Source organism: Squalius cephalus (assembly GCF_949319135.1).
Source record: "Squalius cephalus genome assembly, chromosome: 25".
Taxonomy (NCBI): domain Eukaryota; kingdom Metazoa; phylum Chordata; class Actinopteri; order Cypriniformes; family Leuciscidae; genus Squalius; species Squalius cephalus.
In genome coordinates this window covers 5,626,762-5,644,471 of record NC_137146.1, presented here as the reverse complement: position 1 = coordinate 5,644,471, position 17,710 = coordinate 5,626,762, and the positions used below count along the sequence as shown (strand labels likewise).

Here is a 17,710-nt window from a genome sequence, read left to right as displayed (position 1 = left end):
AACCGAGCCAAAGAGCAGAGCAATCAAGGGACTAACAGCAGAGGACATCAGCTGAATATAATAAAAACCCACAGTGCAATCAGACACTTTTCACACTGTAGAAAAGCATGCAATATTCCACAGAAAGAAACATGCTGGAAATCAGTGTTAGTTGAAACCTGAAGAAAACCAGAGATACGAACTGACTTGCTGTTGCTAGCTCAAACAAGCTTTATAGGAATAGATGTTGTTTTTTATATATTTTATATATTTATAAAAAATGTAAATTCGTTTTTGTGGGTTGGAATGAAGTGCGTCATTGTTATGTACCTTTTTTTTTTTTTTTTTATGAATTGTAAGCAACATGACCAAAACCTGAATTGAGTCATGGGCTTCTCACAATCAATTGAAAAGACAAAAGCCTCATTAGGAAGTGATTACACTCTTCAGTTACTACCAACTCTGTAATGACCGTAATCGATATGCAAATACATTTTTAGAAAGGTAATCTGGTCCAGGGTGCAAATTCACCGGTAACATATGACCATTTTTTTTGGGATCATTTCCATGAAATTGCACTTAAAACGACAGATCCATTTGAAAAGATCAAACAGGATTGGTCAGTCAGATTTTTAAGGCGGGGCTTAGCAAAGGCTCACTTACTGGAAGCAACATTACTGGTAATTTTTAAAGTCATTAAAATTATATTATGCACTTCTGATTAAATTTAAGAGCCTTTTAATAAGAATCGTATACAAATATAATTGGATTTTATATCATATCAGTAGAGAAGATAATCCTCCCATAAAATGAAGTCACTGCAAAAAGCGTCACATAATACATGCGTTTATGATGGATTCTGAAAGCTTTGATGTTAAAAAGGAAGAGGAAGTAGAAAATGTAGGTCAGTGAATTGAAAGCAAGATTAGAAGCGTGCAGTTGCCTTTAGCACTTGATTATTTCAGCTAATTGATCTAATCGCTAAGGGTCGATGAATGAAGACGTATTGATCTTGGCAGAGAGAGCCGCTTTTGCCTTTGATCCACTGAAGGCTGTAAACGAGAGCTTTTCTTGACCTCCTGCCAATTAGTTCTCCTTAGAAACTGAATCAGATACTCACGAGGAGTCACGTGACCTCAGCGCACATAAAAATAAACACTTATTACCTGGCTGTGATCAACTCAATAACAATAACACTGTGGAGGACTAGGAACCTTTATTATTAATTATAACCTAAATTATTATTTCCCTCTAGATCTCTACTGTCACATTACTTTAGTTTGCTAGATAAATTGTAGCAAATAGTAAGATCATCATGTCCAGTAATACTTAAAAATGGCATTTAATGTCCTCACCAAGGCTGCATTTATTTGATTAAAAATACAGTAAAAACAGTATATTGTGAAATATTATTATAACTTAAAATAACTGTTTTCTATATTAATTTATTTCTGTTATGCAAAAGATGAATTTTCATCATAATTACTCCAGTCTTCAGTGTCACATGATCCTTCAGAAATCATTCTAATATACTGATTTGCTGCTCAAGTTATTCTAATTATTATTAATGTTGAAAGCAGTTGCATTGCTTAATATTTCTGTGGAAAGTGATTTTTTTTCAGGATTCTTTAACATAAATTTCAAAAGAATGTCAATTAAAGTATTAATTTCTTTAAAAAACAAACAAACAAAAAACATAACGTTTTAACTATAGTGTATGTAAAACCTGACTTAGTTCTGGACAAAAAATTATGGTTTTCTCCAGGTTTAAAGAGATGATGGTGTGGATGGATAGGTCAGCTGATATAAGGACATGTGATAAATGCAATATGTTTAGCATTAAGTACCAGTTGCTGCTGACAAGACACAAAAGTTTGAAAACCAGGGGCCACACCAAATCCCAGCTGATCTATGAAGGGCGGCTCATCCTGGCTGTGGATCTGAACTTTGATGCCTGCTTCGTATGAGGTTTCGTCTGTGAGGAGACATTAAACAAGATTATTTACAGAGCGGGAGATTTGACATCTACAGCCTCGAGGCAAGAAATATAATGACTTTATAATGAACTTTATAATTACATTATCCAGAATGCCAATACATGTTTCTTTACTGCTTCCATATTGCCTCTGGATATAAAGTCTCCTCTAGAGCCATTGAAATGACCAAGATTAATAGATTAGAAATACATAATCTTCACTAGCATGCAAGTACATCAATTCTGAACACTGACCGCATGTCATCTACAGCAGATTAAATTGCACTTTGATATTCGTAACTCTTTAGGTTTCATATTTATTTTCTGTGCATGATTATGCTGAAAAATTGCAGCATGCCACAGAAAATGAATGAGGCAGTAATGGGGCAGGTGTGCTCTGTAAAAAAAACACCAAGAAAGAGTCCTAACCTTGTTATCTCAGCATCTAAATGTTCTACCACAAGTTAAATCATTTTGGTGCGCCCACTTATGGGTAAATTATGCTAATGTACAATTCCTTCCGATATGATGTACAACCCATATCTTGTCTTTTTTTAAATATCATTTTTGGACATAGTTGGAACATAATTCTACCAAGGAACCTAAGTATATTATTTGAAATATGGCAGCATTTCAAGCCCAGAGTTATACATACTGTCGTAAGGTTTCATTTAAAGTGCCCTTATTATGCTTTTTCGAATATTACCTTTCATGCAGTGAGTAATATAGCTGTTTGTGCATGACAAATAAAGCTATTGGCTTCCAAAATAAAGAACCGATTCTGAACTGCCAAAATGTGTCATCAGCAATTCCATAACAAAACCATTAAAATAAAATTAGGAACCTTTAATATAGCATAACAGGGGCACTTTAAAGCATCATCTCTGCTTACTGTGTAACTTTCTGTCTGAAACTTTTGAATCGATAAAATGATTGAAGAGGCACTGCGATTTTCATTAACATAAATTATGCAAAACACATCACTGATGTCTTTTATGTCTAATATATTGCTTACCCGTGTCACCCCAAACTGGCAAGTACTCATCCTGTTGAATATCCAGCATGATTTCCAGCCCATTCCCTGTTCCGCCTTTTAAAGTCGTCAACAGCGGGTTTCCATCTAGACCAGAGTTGAACGTGTAACATTTCCCGTATCTGGTGTAAATCTGTGGGAGGACAATATAAAAAAACACAAAAGAACAATAGTACAATATATGAAATATAGTTTTATGTAAATGTATACACACACACCACCGTTTAAAAGTTTGGGGGCAGTACTTTTTTTTAAATCAATACCTTAATTCAGAAAAAAATGCATTAAATTGCAAGGAAGATGCGACAAATAAATGTTTTTCTTTTAAACTTTCTGTTCATCAAAGAAAAATGTGTCACGATTTCCACAAAAATATACTGATAATAAGGAATGTTTCTTGAGCACCAGCATATTAGACTAATTTCTGAAGGATCATGAGACACTGAAGACTGGAGTAATGATGCTGAAAATTCAGCTTTGATCACTGGAATAAATTACATTTTACAATATATTCAAATAGAAAGCTGTTCTTTTTAAATTGTAATAATATTTCACAATATTACTATTTTTTACTGTACTTTTGATCAAATAAATGCAATATTGGAGCAGAAGAGGCTTCTGTCAAAAACAAACAAAAAAATAACTCACGGATCCCAAATTTTTGAACGGTAGTAACGATAGTATATATAAGCCAATCAAATCAATTATATGATATGCTGATTGCAACTCCTCACATATTCAAAGCAAAAAAGAAAACCGGTTGATGTCGACACTTTCACTGAAATCCAATTAACTGACAGCAATTTGAAAGAACAGGCTTCATCCCTTTGCAGATAATAGCTGCTGAAATATGATGGTCTTGGCAGTGTTTTGACAGTGATGAAGCGAGAGACACTGGTCACACAGATGAGTTCAGTCATGGTTTCATGACCCCGCTGTGACACTAATGAGCGGTAGATCGTTCAGCTCTAGAGCTTCAGCAAGGACTGTCTCACGCTGGCTCGGCTTTAAACCGCGGGAAACAAGCTAGACCTTGACAGCACACAAAATACTGAAACAAAAAGGTAAAGCTACATTTTGCCTGTTTCATCCATGTGGGTTCTGAGGCATTTCAACATGAAAATGATAAAAGCATGATAAATTAAGGGCAAACAGTGCAGTTAAAGATGAACATCTGATGTACTGAAAGATGATGCATTTCATTTTTTTCAGTTTTAAAGTAATAGTTCACACTAAAATTAAAATAAAGTCATAATTTACTCAGGCTTGCATTGTTCTATTGTGTCTTTCTTTTGACCTCAAAAGGAGAATAAAAAAAAAGTCCCACTCACATATAATGGCAGTGAATAGCGACAAGCATCAAGCTTTTTTCTTTTTTTTTTTAAAAAGATGCAAAAGTATCACAGAATGATCCCATGTGACACGTGTCATATTTTCCAAGTGTTCTGGGGGTATATGATTGGGTTTGGTGAAAAACACACCAAAATTGAATGTATTATTTACAGAAAATCCTGATCTTGGGCGTTGGTCTTCTGTGATCGAATGCACATTAATGAGACTCTATTAGCAGACAAAGCACACAAGTTGTGAGAAAACAAGATTAACAAAAACGCAACATGAAATACAATCCATGTACCTTCTGCTCTGAGGTGAATATATCCATTGTGCTCATCATAACGTAGTTATCGATGTTCACACCTGTCAGCTGTGATTCCGACTGCCATCAGACATACGGAGTTCCGGAGATATTTAACTCAGTGAAAAAAAATACACGGATACTTTTTCTAGGTTGTATTTGTGTGTTTTTTTTAATCATCTTGATTTCTCACAACCTGTGTGCTTTTTCTGGGCAAGATGGAGTGAACTGTGGCACTCTCACGAATGCTTAGCCGTGCACAGAAGAGCAATGGCCAAGGTCAGGATTTTCGTTAAATAATACATTCAATTTTGTTTTGTTTTTGGTCGCTATTCACTGCCATTATATGGATGAGTGCGAGCGGGACACTTTTAAAAAAAATTTCCTTTTGTGGTCCGAAAAAGAAAGGAGGACATACGGCAATAGAACAAAACCAGGTCGAGTAAATGATGACTAAGTTTAATTTTAGGGTGAACTATCCCTTTAAAATATTTTCAACCATCCCAGTTAAATATACACAGATTACTTTAAGTAAGCCATTTATAAGTTTTCGTTCAAAAGAACTTCAGTTGCATACAAACACACTAAACTACTCAGAAACCCTTAGCAATTGCATAGCAACACCCTGACAACCACCAATAACACTACAGTAAATGAACACAAACACGCTAAACTACTCAGAACACCTGCAATGCTCTAGCAACCTCCCAAAAACACCCTAGCAATTAGCCAACTACATACAAAAACATTAAGCTACTCAGAACAAAGGTTCTAAAATTATTCAGAAATCCTTAGAAACTGCATAGCAACACCCTGACAACCTTGCAGAACAGCCAAGCAAACACTCTAAACTCATAGAAACTGCAGAGCAACACCCTGACAACTTCCCAGAACACCCTGACAAGTCCATGCAAAAACTAAACTACTCAGAATACCTTAGCAACACCCTAGCAACCACAAACAAACATGCTATGCATGCTCTGAACATCTCAGAACTGCATAGCAACAACCGGACAACCTCAGAGCACACAACAACTGCATAAAACATTCTAAAAATTACTTGGAATTCCTACGCAACTGCATAGCAACAACCTAGCAAACATACAAATACATTAAACTACTCAGTATACCTTAGCAATTGCATAGCAACACCCTAGCAACCACAAACAAACAAACAATACTGCTTAGAACGCCTTAACAACTGAAACCTTCCAAAACGCACTAGCAACTGCATGAACGCACTAAACTACTTAGAATACCTTAGCAATTGCATAGCAACACCCTAGCAACCACAAACAAACATGCATTACTACTCAGAATGCCTTGGCAATTGCAACCTTGCAAAACACCATCGCAACTGCATAAACACTAAATTAAACGTCTCAAAAAGCTCTGGCAGTGTTTTGCATGGGCAAGATGATGTTAAAATCTATTTTATTTTTGAAATTTTGCTAAGTGTCACAAGATTGTACACTTGACCTTTAAAAAAGGACATACAATCAAACGAATCAGTCTGACACTATCACACCTATGATCGCTATGTTCCCACATTCTTATCAAGCATCTGAAGAGTAAGATGGTTATGATTGATTATCTCAAAATCTCAATTAACACGAAAGTGCTTTGAGCTAAAATGAAACGTTGTTGTCAGCATGTCGATGAATCACAGAGGATTTGTGTTTGCCATGCCGAGTTCACGGTTTACCAAAACACATCGAATGAGCACATTGTTTTCCAACAATGGTTGAAGCCTCTCTCTCCTCCCTGTTTCCCAAGTAATTAACTTCATTCATTCTGAAGGGAAGCGCACCGCACCAGGCGAGAACTCATTTAGACTGATGATTCAGAGCTTTGTGCATATGTAATCTGCAAGTGAGCGCAGATTCATGGAAAGCAGTCTTGTTGATTTCACATCAGATTCTAGCAATGCGTACAATTTCATATGCTTAAACACTGGAAGGGTTTTTGGGATTATAAGAGGTAGATTGGTTTTCTATCTGATAATGAAGAAAAAGAGGATCAAGATACTGAGCAATGGAGTTTAGCTGGAGGCAGGTTTTAAGCACATCTGTGCAAAGCACCCAGAGCTTTTTAATAATTCATGCGTCTTCCACCCAGAAATTTGTCAGAGAGCAGTTTCTGTGCCAGTAGATGTTACTGAGATTTTTCGCCTCAGGGTTTCTGTGAACAGTCCTCGAAACCTGCCACACATTTCTACAAAATAAAAAACGACAAATGCGACCGGCAATTTTGTAAATAAATTTTACTTAAGAAAACATACACGGGTGAATCTGGGTGAAAACCTATAATGAGCGCACATATTTTACCCCAAAATCACAAATAATTTTCATTTCTGTAAAGCAAATGACAAAAATATAAAAAATACTTTATATGAAATTTATTTTACATTTATGATATTTCATTTTTTTTTATATACTGTATTTTCTCTACCACTTTCATGTAAGTAATATTTACCGATATTTATACATACTGGCAGTGCTTGTTAATTCACGCTTATTTAGTACTGATTAAATCACATCTAACTCTAGCACTATTATTTTTAAATACATTACTGCATTTACAGTAGAAAAAGTTAATAAAAAGTAAAAAATGTCTACAGTAATGAGAATTGGATGAAAACTGCCACTGAGAATAATGGAAATTACATGCAACGTAAAAGAAAATTTCACTTAAAAAATAAATAAAAGCACATAAATAGGATTATATAAAATAATATACTTTTTTTGTACCCCTTTTTTATGTGACCTTTTTCCCATGAGATTTAGCCATCCACACACATTAATGCAGTGGAAATGGTTTTGCGATCTCTTCTGATAGACTCTAAGCTGTTAAAATAGGAATCGCTCTCATTTCTAATCAATTTAAACACATTGCCCTGTGCTTTTCCCAGAAGGTGCAACTAGGCATTCTTAGAAACACAAAACCCCTCAGCTAGATTTATTCAGGTAGTCTAATTAATTGCTTTAAGTCAGAGCTTTAATTTATTACAACTGTGACTTGCTTTGCTGATTTATCCTGAGCAACGGATGTTAAATACAAATGTGGCATCTGTTTAAACTTGCTAGTGTCTGAAAGTGCAAAGCATGACCGTGATGTTTACATACAGGGACGAAGTTCTTGTAAGTGCAGTTTTCACCCCGGAACCGGCATTCCAGCAGCATGTCTTCTAATTGGTGGCCCAGCCTGTCAATCATCTCTGTGGTGTTGAGCTGGTGGTCAGGAGGCGGGCTGTAGTTGGAGAAGTCCAGAAGATGCATCAGCTTCTCACCGTGCCGACTGTGTTTGAGCATAGAAACGCTCTGTCGGTTGACCGTGTGGTTCAGGTGCATGATGTCCATCCAGTAGCCGCTGTGGTAGATGTCTGCTTTGGTGAGGTTGGACACGCGGAACAGGTTCTGGTTGCAGAAGGTAACGGCCGGAAACGTCATGTTGCGAGACCAAACCATGTAGATCTTGGTCACGGCTGGGTAGGAAAGAAGATACAGGATTCGATTCCACGACCACGTGAAGAGGAGCCCCAGGCAAACACAGAGGGCCAGGAGCCATAACAAGCGCTGGAGTTTAGATTTGTGTGGTGAGAATACGTGTTTCAGCCCGTGGACTTTTGTTCGGAGAACAAACGCAGTTGTAACGTCCTTAGCGCTGTGGGTTAAAGTCATTCTGAGTCTCCTCTGGCTGCTGCGCCTCTTGGCATCATCCATCACAGAGTCTTTGTTTATTGCCTCCTGATTGGACGCGGACATCTCCTCCATAGTGCTGTTAAACTCTTTCAAAATGCATCATGCATCAATACGGTCTCAATGAAGAAACATGATCCTGTGATTGAAGATAATCACATGAATCAAACCAGGGTAACACTTTATTTTAGTGTCCTTGTTACATATGTTACATGTACTTACCATAGTAAATTATGCATAATTACATGCAACTAACCCTCAACCAAACCCTAATCCTACCCTAACTCTATAGTAAGTACATGTTGCTAATTAATATTACTTAAATATATAATTACACTGTAACAATGACACCTTAAAATAAAGTGTAACCCAAGCCAGCAATAAAAACCATTTACACATCAGTTGCAATAACTAACAATGAGCAATACAGTATTTATTCAACTTTTTTTATGTTATTTAATAAAAACACAACTGTTAGTTGTCAGTTCATGTTATTTTGGATTCACAGACAGATGCAACTTTTAATTTTGATAATGTATTAGTAAATTTTGACATTAATATCAACTTAGATTATTAAATGTTTCATTGTTAGTTCATGTTCACTAATGTAGTTAACTAAATGGAGCAAAATTTCAATTAATTCATTAAGCTTTATTATTCTATATCATTGCCAGTCAATGAAAAGGAAAACTATATGTATAAATAAAAAAAAATAAAAAAAAAGATTTGTACATTACCAAGCTGTAATCCAAAAAAGCTCAATAAGATAAATACAGTCTCATTCACAGCGTAGTTTCTGCAGGATCCTCAGGTTGATTCGTCTTTCAGTGAAGCCGTTTGAACAGATCAGATTGAGTTTTTCCTCTCATCTTTCACCTCTTCTCTCTTCTTCGGCTACATTTTTTTTGTACAGAACAACTATGTGAGGCTGGCTGCAGATTCTTGTTGCTTTCCTCTTTGTGTGAGAGCGCTCAGCCCCTCCCGCTCCGCTCAAATTATTCTGTCGATGGATTTGCAGCAGGCATATAGATCCATTTGTCCCTGCTTCTTGCATTGCTGAATCAGGAAACCCAGAAGCTTGAATATTTCTTGAATGAAAGTAGAAAAATGGCCAACTAAGAGAGAGATACCCAGAGGCCATGTTATTTATCAGACTTCATTGATGCTTTTGGGGGCCTTTCACAGTTGTTGATTTTACATTAGCATTCATAGAATTCTCATGGGATATATATCAGTCACATATATAAATGTACATGTGCATTAGTGGGTCAGGTGAGGTCAGGTAAACTTGTTGATGTTGTACATGACGAAAAAGAGGACATGCAGCTGATCATTCCTTTACAAAATCCTGTGCTGACACCTGTAGGACATCATAAACTGATATTTTATGATGTATGAAACATATTAAAGCACTGTAAAAAATTATTTTCACAACTTATCTTTTACCACATCAACTTAGATAACTAATGTGGTTCAGATAACAATATTTTGAGTTTCTATTTATTAAACCAATTTCCTTCATTGTATTAACTCAATTTTTTTATTTCAATGAACTAAAAATTAAGGCAACCAGGTAACTTACCTTTTTAAGTTAAACCAACAATATTTTTTACATGCAAGTCTACATGTACAGTAGGGTCCAAAAAGTCTGAGATCACACTGAAAATCTGGGATTGTTTTTTATTTGAACCTGAAAAAATGCAAAAATTCAATCTGATCTTTTCACTCACATTATTATGATAATATAATTTGTAGAAAAAAAAAAAAAAAAAAACCCTGCAAAATGATTCACAAGTAATCTCAGAGGTTATCATGTACAATCTATCATGTTTTCAGGCTGTTAATGCACTGGAATAAAAACACCAGGCGAGTGTCTCCATTCATTCACATCTGTAAAACTCTGGTTAAATAACTATTTATGCTTGTGCTTTATTATTTTGTGGCTCAATAAACTTCCTTGCCTTCCTGAAAGGAAAAGCCCATAAATATGTAGCCCTATAACCAAGTTAATTTCAGGCATCAGTGACATTATCATCCTCAGCTGCAGTGTTTTTGTGCTCTGACTGAATGCCATCAAAATAATACTCATCTGATCAAGAACTGCTTCAGGTAAATAGTTGAATGCTTTCAAAATCAAGGGGCATTCAAAGGGCATTTTTGAGCATAAAAATAGTTAAAGAGAGGGGATTTATCAACGCAAATGAAAAAAAGTTTTTGAAGATTGAATTCCGCCCTAATTCGCCTGTGATTGCATCTGATCAGCCCCAGAATAACCAACCCAGTTTATCATGCTGCTTGTATCAGCCACTGACTATCTGCATAAAGAACAGCCCACTTGGACAGAAAGAGACAGATCATCTGACCTAAATGTAATGCGACCAACCACAGTTTGATTTGAGCTTATGTGCCATTTAGCGGATGCCACAATAATAAACTGCAATGGAAAACTCAAAAACACCTAGTCATCGTGATCAGAATTGATACAAAATACAGACTATTTCATAGGCATAACTTCGAAACAATGTGGAAAATATAAAGGTATACCATGGATATCTAGTTTGCTTACCACTACAAACCCAAACAACACTATGGCCTGGTTTCACGGACAGGGCTTAGATTAAAGGGGACATATCATGCTAAATCCACTTTTTTAGCCCTTAAATGCATTTGGTTGTATATTGGGAGTGTTTAGAAGTACAGAAAAGTTGAAATTATTCTCTTCAGGTGCTTCGTTGATATCTTTATATTCTGTTTTGGCCTTATTTTTCAACCTGTTTCGATTTTACTGTTATCTATGACGTTTTGTGAACTATTACGTCTCAGTATTTGCAGCGGAACTGCCAAATAAGGACATTGACTTCCAGCCCAACACTTCGAGCAATCCGCCATTTTTATTTCTCGCTGCAATTTTGTAGTCCAAGCTAAAGGATGCAGAAGTTACGAGAGGGTAAGTTAAAATGTTCGGTTGTTGGATGTAGTAACCCACACGCTTCATTACACCGTCTAATGTAGATGAACTGCTGCGCTTGTGACAGGGCGCATGTTTAACTGAAAGAACGAGCAGAGAGAGAGAGACCCGGTCGCGCGCACGCACTCTCTCTCTCTTCGGAGCCAGGCGAAAATGTAAACAAGACACCATCTCCAAACTAGACGCTGTCTTGCTCTCTCTCCCTCGCATATATTAATCAAAATAAATCGAAAGGTCGGAAGACCAAAGTTTCATGTGTAAATACAGTAACACACCATTGCGATACATCCATATGGACATTGTTCTGCAGGTTCGTCGTCTTCATTTTCATCTCGCTCCGGCTCCGACTCTGGCTCGAACATGTAAGCCTGGCTGGACAAGTCTTCCGTTGTTGACATTTTGTTAATAACGTGTGAATAAAAAGTTTCTGTGCCGCTAGATAATCGTATCTCTGCTATCAAACTACAAAAATGGCCGAACGGGGTGGAGTTGAACCGAGTGTCACCTCTGCATCCTGGAGAGGGGGCGGGGTATGAAGTATTTAAAGAGACCGCACATCAGAAAAGGGGTAGAAAAGGGGCCTGTGGAGCTATAATAATGAGGAATTCAGACCCAAGCATTGCAGTTCCGCTTTATATAGACTACAAATGTATGATTTATATGTAAAAAGGAACGATTTAAAAGCATGATATGTCTCCTTTAAGCCAGGATTACACCTTAGTTCTTAAGACAAAACAATGGCATGGACATATTTTAAGATATTTCGGTGCAAGTTGCTTTCAGTTAAAACAGCTTAAACTTAGTCCAGGCCTGACCATGCAACCTTTGCCGTGATTATTTCTTCCTAAAAATCACAAATTATTAATAACTCCATCTAGCCTGCTTACTCCAACAGCTATGAAAGTGGTTCAGTTCCGCTTGAGCTTATTAGAGCTGAAAAGATATTAAATTCCTCTTCTATTCAATAACATTTCTACAGCTTTTTTATCTCACTCAAGGGCAGAATCATTGTTTCATAATATTCCAGCTGTAATCCATAATATTCTATTCCTGTGTTTATTTGACTGCTCAGAAATGAAGAATCTGTATTTCTTGCTCAGGTAACATTTTTCAGTGAAGGCTGATATAAATATAGATGAGAGTTGGGTCTCTCAGTGGCGGCTAATTTTCTCCCAGTTACACTGGAGCCGCAGTCAATATTTCTCTGTCTAGGGTCATTAAGCCTCGTGGATTAATTCCGTCTTTCAGAGGCAAAACTGCAAGAACTTCAAAAACCAGCCAGTTTTGTGGTGCGTCGAATATGTATTCACATAAACTAAGATTATTCCTCTGAGCTCAATTTCTAAAATAATAATCAGATGGAAAACTTACATTTTGGTCATAAGAGTAATGCTTTCTAACTGCCAATGTTCATTTCAACTGGAATTATCAGTTCTCAAACATTATCAGATGATACCATTCATCCACTAAATCAAATTAAAGGTGACATGCATAAATCAAATAAACTCCCAAAGTCGAAGTGGTCTACCACTTTCCATTAGTTTAGTAAGCAAAAGCTTTTTTTTACTGTATTTTCTTTTCCTACGATCATTGGCAAAAATAATGTCACCTCTTGCATATATTGTTGCAATAAGTTGTTGCAGTTTTCTTTTGATTTTCCATATCTGCAGAATTGGAGGGTCTCCTGTTCAAAGCCACAACACATCCTTGAATAAATATGTAGGGAAATATTGATCATGCTTTCAGCTACTAAAAATTGATTGATTTTACCATTGATACTATTGATTTTTAAATTAATTGCACAGAATTCCCCCCCAAAATCAGCAAAAAACATCCCGAGATTGCATCTTGCATCTGATGCTTTAGGTCTTCCAGCATGACAAACTCCAAATTCAAGCATCTCGTAATGGTTGAAAACAAATCATTGGCCTTTTTTTTGAAGTGGCAAGCAATAAATCCAGACCTACATCCCACTGAATACAAATGAAGAGACCGGAAAACAGCAGTCAAAAGTTGGAAGCCTTTAAATCTGGAGCATTTTGCAGAAGAAGAATGACGAAACTGCAAGAACAGAGATGTAGTCCAAAGGCAGAACAATCAAACATTAAATCTAGAGTGTCAATAATATTGTCCAGACCATTATTCATGTGTTTTTGGTTCACTGCATTAAGGAAATAAAGGTGTTGATGAATTACTTCAAAATGATGCCAATATTTATGGCCATGGGTGTGCAAGGATAACTCCCTACCACAGCTCAGGGTTAAAAGCCTTGTTTAATGGTATGTGATGATAGTTCATGAATCACTGGGTCTTAAAAGCCAGATCTTTAACCGCTAAACACACCACCATCAGATACACACCACCTTAGTGAGGGTAGCTGAAAGAGTTATGATGATGGCTGAGCAATCACGCAGACAGGTCTAAATATGCCTGGGACCGTTTCTACCTGTCCCGCTGTCAATTCCCCTTGCACATCATGGACATTTGTGACAGAACTGAGCAATTACTGCTGGAACACTGCTGAACTGGATCAGTGAGTGACGAGCGATTCTGTTACACAGTCTCGGATCACTGGATTATTAAACGAATCATTGTCTAATGCCAAGTGCAAAACTGACATATTTACAGTCTGTAAACGTATACGATTTACAACCGTTTGGTAATGTACCACAGCGCTAAAAACTTTAATTATCAAGGAGTATGAGGGAATAAAAGTCACCTGACCAACCTTTACAGATCATCTGTGAATTACAATCTTCGTCTGCTTTTAAATTAGTCCCTTTTCACAGGGTACGCTCTGTTAATGTCCCGAAGGACATCTGCTGGTTCTGTAATGCATAATTCCATTAAAGCAGCACTGTGAACTTTATATGAGATTTCATTCAATAAAAATACACGTGCTTAAGCACTGATTTAAAAACAGAATTTTAATGAGCTCGAGTGGAGCAATAATAAGCACTACTGCTGGGTCGCTAGAGCAAATGACTGTTTATGTGTATTATAGCCGTGACACATGAATTTTTGAAAGTAAGCAAGTGCTTATTCTGTTAGTTTCTCCTTTTCAAAAATTCATAATCATAGCTACTATACACAAAAATAACCATAACCTAAATAACTTATATATATATATATATATATATATATATATATATATATATATATATATATATATATATATATATATAAAAGTTGCACACAATATATATATATATATATATATATATATATATATATATATATATATACACACACACACACACACATATATATATTAGCAATCGATTTAAAAAGAAAAATTAACTAATTAAATTGCACATTTGTCTTTAACTAATCGCGATTAATCGTACCTAACATTAAAATGTTAATTATAATTATGGAAACTCTTTAATACTATGAATGAAGGCCAGAATCACCGATAACAATACAGATGTAAATGGATTTTTCTCAATTTCTGGGGATGAAATGAGTAATTATAGCCATTCAACTTTACAGTATGATTGAGAGGCATAATTTTTTACTTTTAATAGGCTTTAAGAAAAATATAACAACTTTTAATTTAAATGAACTTCACATAAACCTATGGTAACACTTTACAATAAGGTTCCATTAGTTAAGGCTAGTTAATGCATTAACTAATTTGAACTAACAATGAGCAATACATTTGTTACAGCACTTATTACTCTTTGTTAACATTAATACAAATACAACTGTTTATTGTTCAGGTTCATATGTTATCAGATACAACTTTTGATTAAATAATGTATAAGTAAATAAATGTTGAGATTACCATTAACTGAGATTAACAAATGTTTTAAAAAAAAATGTTCATTGTTTGTTCATGTTAACTAATGTAATTAACAAATAAAACCTTATTGTAAAGTGTTAGGCCTACCCATATTATAATAAATGTCACATTTAGCTCTGCCTTTAATATAGCGAGGCTCAATGCTAAGGATATTTTCTTACTAAGACTAATGCCAAACCAAATCACATCTCAAAGTCCTGGAATTAAATTCTTCCCTGTTTTTTTATTGTCCCAGCACCATATTTCAAGACTTTTATGGAATTTATCATAGCAGTTTTATTGAGTGCATCAAACCAGCGCACATGTGTGAGAGATATGAGCGGTTTGACAAGAGCAGCGCTCACATTTCAGGCGGACCGTACCGCTGCACATCACTAAATCATGTCAAGTATCTGTGGTGGGATCATGATGAAATCTTAAAAATCACATCCCTATTCGTGAGTGAGCTTTACAGGGAGACTCCGGTCAGAGCAGTGAAGTGTGTGTCAGAATGAACCTGAGCGAGCAGAGACAGACAAGGACGACCAGTCCTCTTGTGAAGATTTAAGATGAAAATTAATGGTCCTTAAACTGGGAATCACAACTGATTTATCTCTACTTACAATGAGCTAAAGGGGGGAAATAACTATTTGTGGCAACTATTGATTTCTGCATCTTTGCAGTTTGTGGCCTAAGTGGGATTAATCTGCAATTTTATCAAGGTTTCAAGGTTGTAAAGAGTTTTTAGGGATACTTTTCAACTAGATAACAGATAAACCAGTTGAAAACCATATTGACCAGGTTAGAAGACCATCTTAAACCAGCTTGCCAGCTTCCCTGCTGAGACAAAACAGCATGATAAATTAGTTTCTTCATTTCTATAAATCAAGTTCACAAATAGATCCTCTTGGCTCGCACATCCTTCACAACTTCTCAAAAACAGTTCAGACATTTTGGATTTCAGACAAATTGTTTTTAGAAGCCTTTTGAACAAATAACAAGCTATTTTTCCCAGAATACTTTTTTTAGACCAACTACCCTGCTGTTAAAATCAACTTCATCATAATTCTCACATCTCCACTGTCAAACAACTCCAGAAGTCTGGCTAACCTATCAATTATTGTGTAGTTTATGTATCTAAAATACAATCATACATTTGTTTGCTGTGGAAAACATTGAATCTCTTTGGTAACAGTGCCATCTTGTGGTCATCGTTCTCACACAGCACTAGCTAACTGCTAACTTGTGTGGTAAATGACCAATGTTACTACGTCAAAATATATTTTGTGAAAGCCTCCTTTAAAAAGAACAGAAATCAGATTAATTTACCCCAAAAACATCACAAATTCAAACTAAACAAGTGTGTTCCCCCAAGCGCTAACTGCAACATATTACAATGTTGGTTGCAAACAGTGATCAAAGCAGAGACACATTTTAAAGCTGTTAAAGGCAGAAGTGATGAAGCGCCTCAGAAGCCAGCGGAGAAATCAAATGAGCTGCACCGCTGCCTGACTGCTTCTGTATTCCCCAAACACACAGTCTGCTGGGAGACGAGTGTGTGTGTCAGTGAATAACAGATGCTGTTTTCTTCAAACCCAGGGCCTTGTTCTGCGACTCCCAAATGAGAAAGCAGCACTGAGCACAATCAGGAGAAGAAACAGACCTGTTCTGTCACTCACACACCATGAACATCCTACCTCAGGTTTAATACTCACGTTCACCCAAAAATGAAAATACTGTCAAGTCTTTCCCAACCCGTGTGCCTTCATTTCTTCCATGAAATACAAAAAATGATGCTCTGAATAATGTAAAGGTCATTCCCCCCCCCCCCCCCCCCCATGCAATTACAATGAACGAAGCTTAAAAGCTAAAAAAAAATAAAGCAGCATATCATATAACGCATACGAGTCTGTGTGCTATATGTGAAACCTTCGGAAGCCATAATAAAAACTTCAGTTCATTTAAAATCTTGATATCCACCCTATGGTTCTGCTTGGCATGTTAATGAGAGTTTGTGTAAACTCAACATGAAATGACATTTACAAACCATTTTGCTTACATAATCTGGCATATTTCTGAGTGCAACGGATATTCAGATAAAATGTTGAGCAAGACTTGCTTTTATTCATAAGTAACTGACTGGCCTGTTAAAATTGGGCGTTGCATACTAGAATTTGCAAAAATAGGAGTGAAGGAAAAGTAGGGGATTGTAATATCACACAAAAAAATGCAAATTTGTACAATTTTGAATTATTTAAAGTCGCAATACTGGCATTTTATGAGGCATAAAACTAAATAACTATAAAAAAATACCTAAAAATCATATAAAGAAATATATTATATTTAAATAAATAAATAAAAACCATAAATAAAATAAAATGTGCATTATCCAAAATATTTTCATGTCACACAAATCAAACATTTATTGTTATTTTTAGTTCTAGTAAAGTTGCAATACTGGCATATATTATGAGACATAAAAAATAAATATATACCATATTAATGAAAAAAGTAAATGTATTATATTTATATAAATAAAATAAACGTTACATTTCATCAATTATATAATTATATATTATATACACAGAATATTTCAGGTTAAAAATCACACTGTAAATGCACTTTGCATAATGAGCA

At 35.8% G+C, this 17,710-nt stretch overlaps 1 protein-coding gene across 7 annotated transcripts in view; it reads right to left on the bottom strand.

Annotated features, from left to right (window-relative positions):
- asic1c (acid-sensing (proton-gated) ion channel 1c) overlaps window positions 1–17,710 on the bottom strand; it is a 78,542-nt gene that overhangs the window by 13,650 nt on the left and 47,182 nt on the right. For 4 of the 7 annotated variants that reach the window (XR_013820171.1, XR_013820172.1, XM_079863084.1 and 1 more), the window contains exons 1-4: window positions 9,059–9,184; window positions 7,749–8,460; window positions 2,970–3,120; window positions 1,827–1,954 (exon numbers count right to left, since the gene is read on the bottom strand). Coding sequence is in view for 5 of the 7 variants with exons in the window: in XM_079863084.1 (XP_079719210.1) it covers window positions 1,827–1,954; window positions 2,970–3,120; window positions 7,749–8,396 (927 nt within the window). In the remaining 2 variants the exon portion in view is untranslated. Of the gene's footprint in view, window positions 1–1,826; window positions 1,955–2,969; window positions 3,121–7,748; window positions 8,461–9,058; window positions 9,246–17,710 lie in introns of those variants that run through there. The other 3 variants (XM_079863087.1, XM_079863088.1, XM_079863086.1) reach the window with 2 other exon arrangements.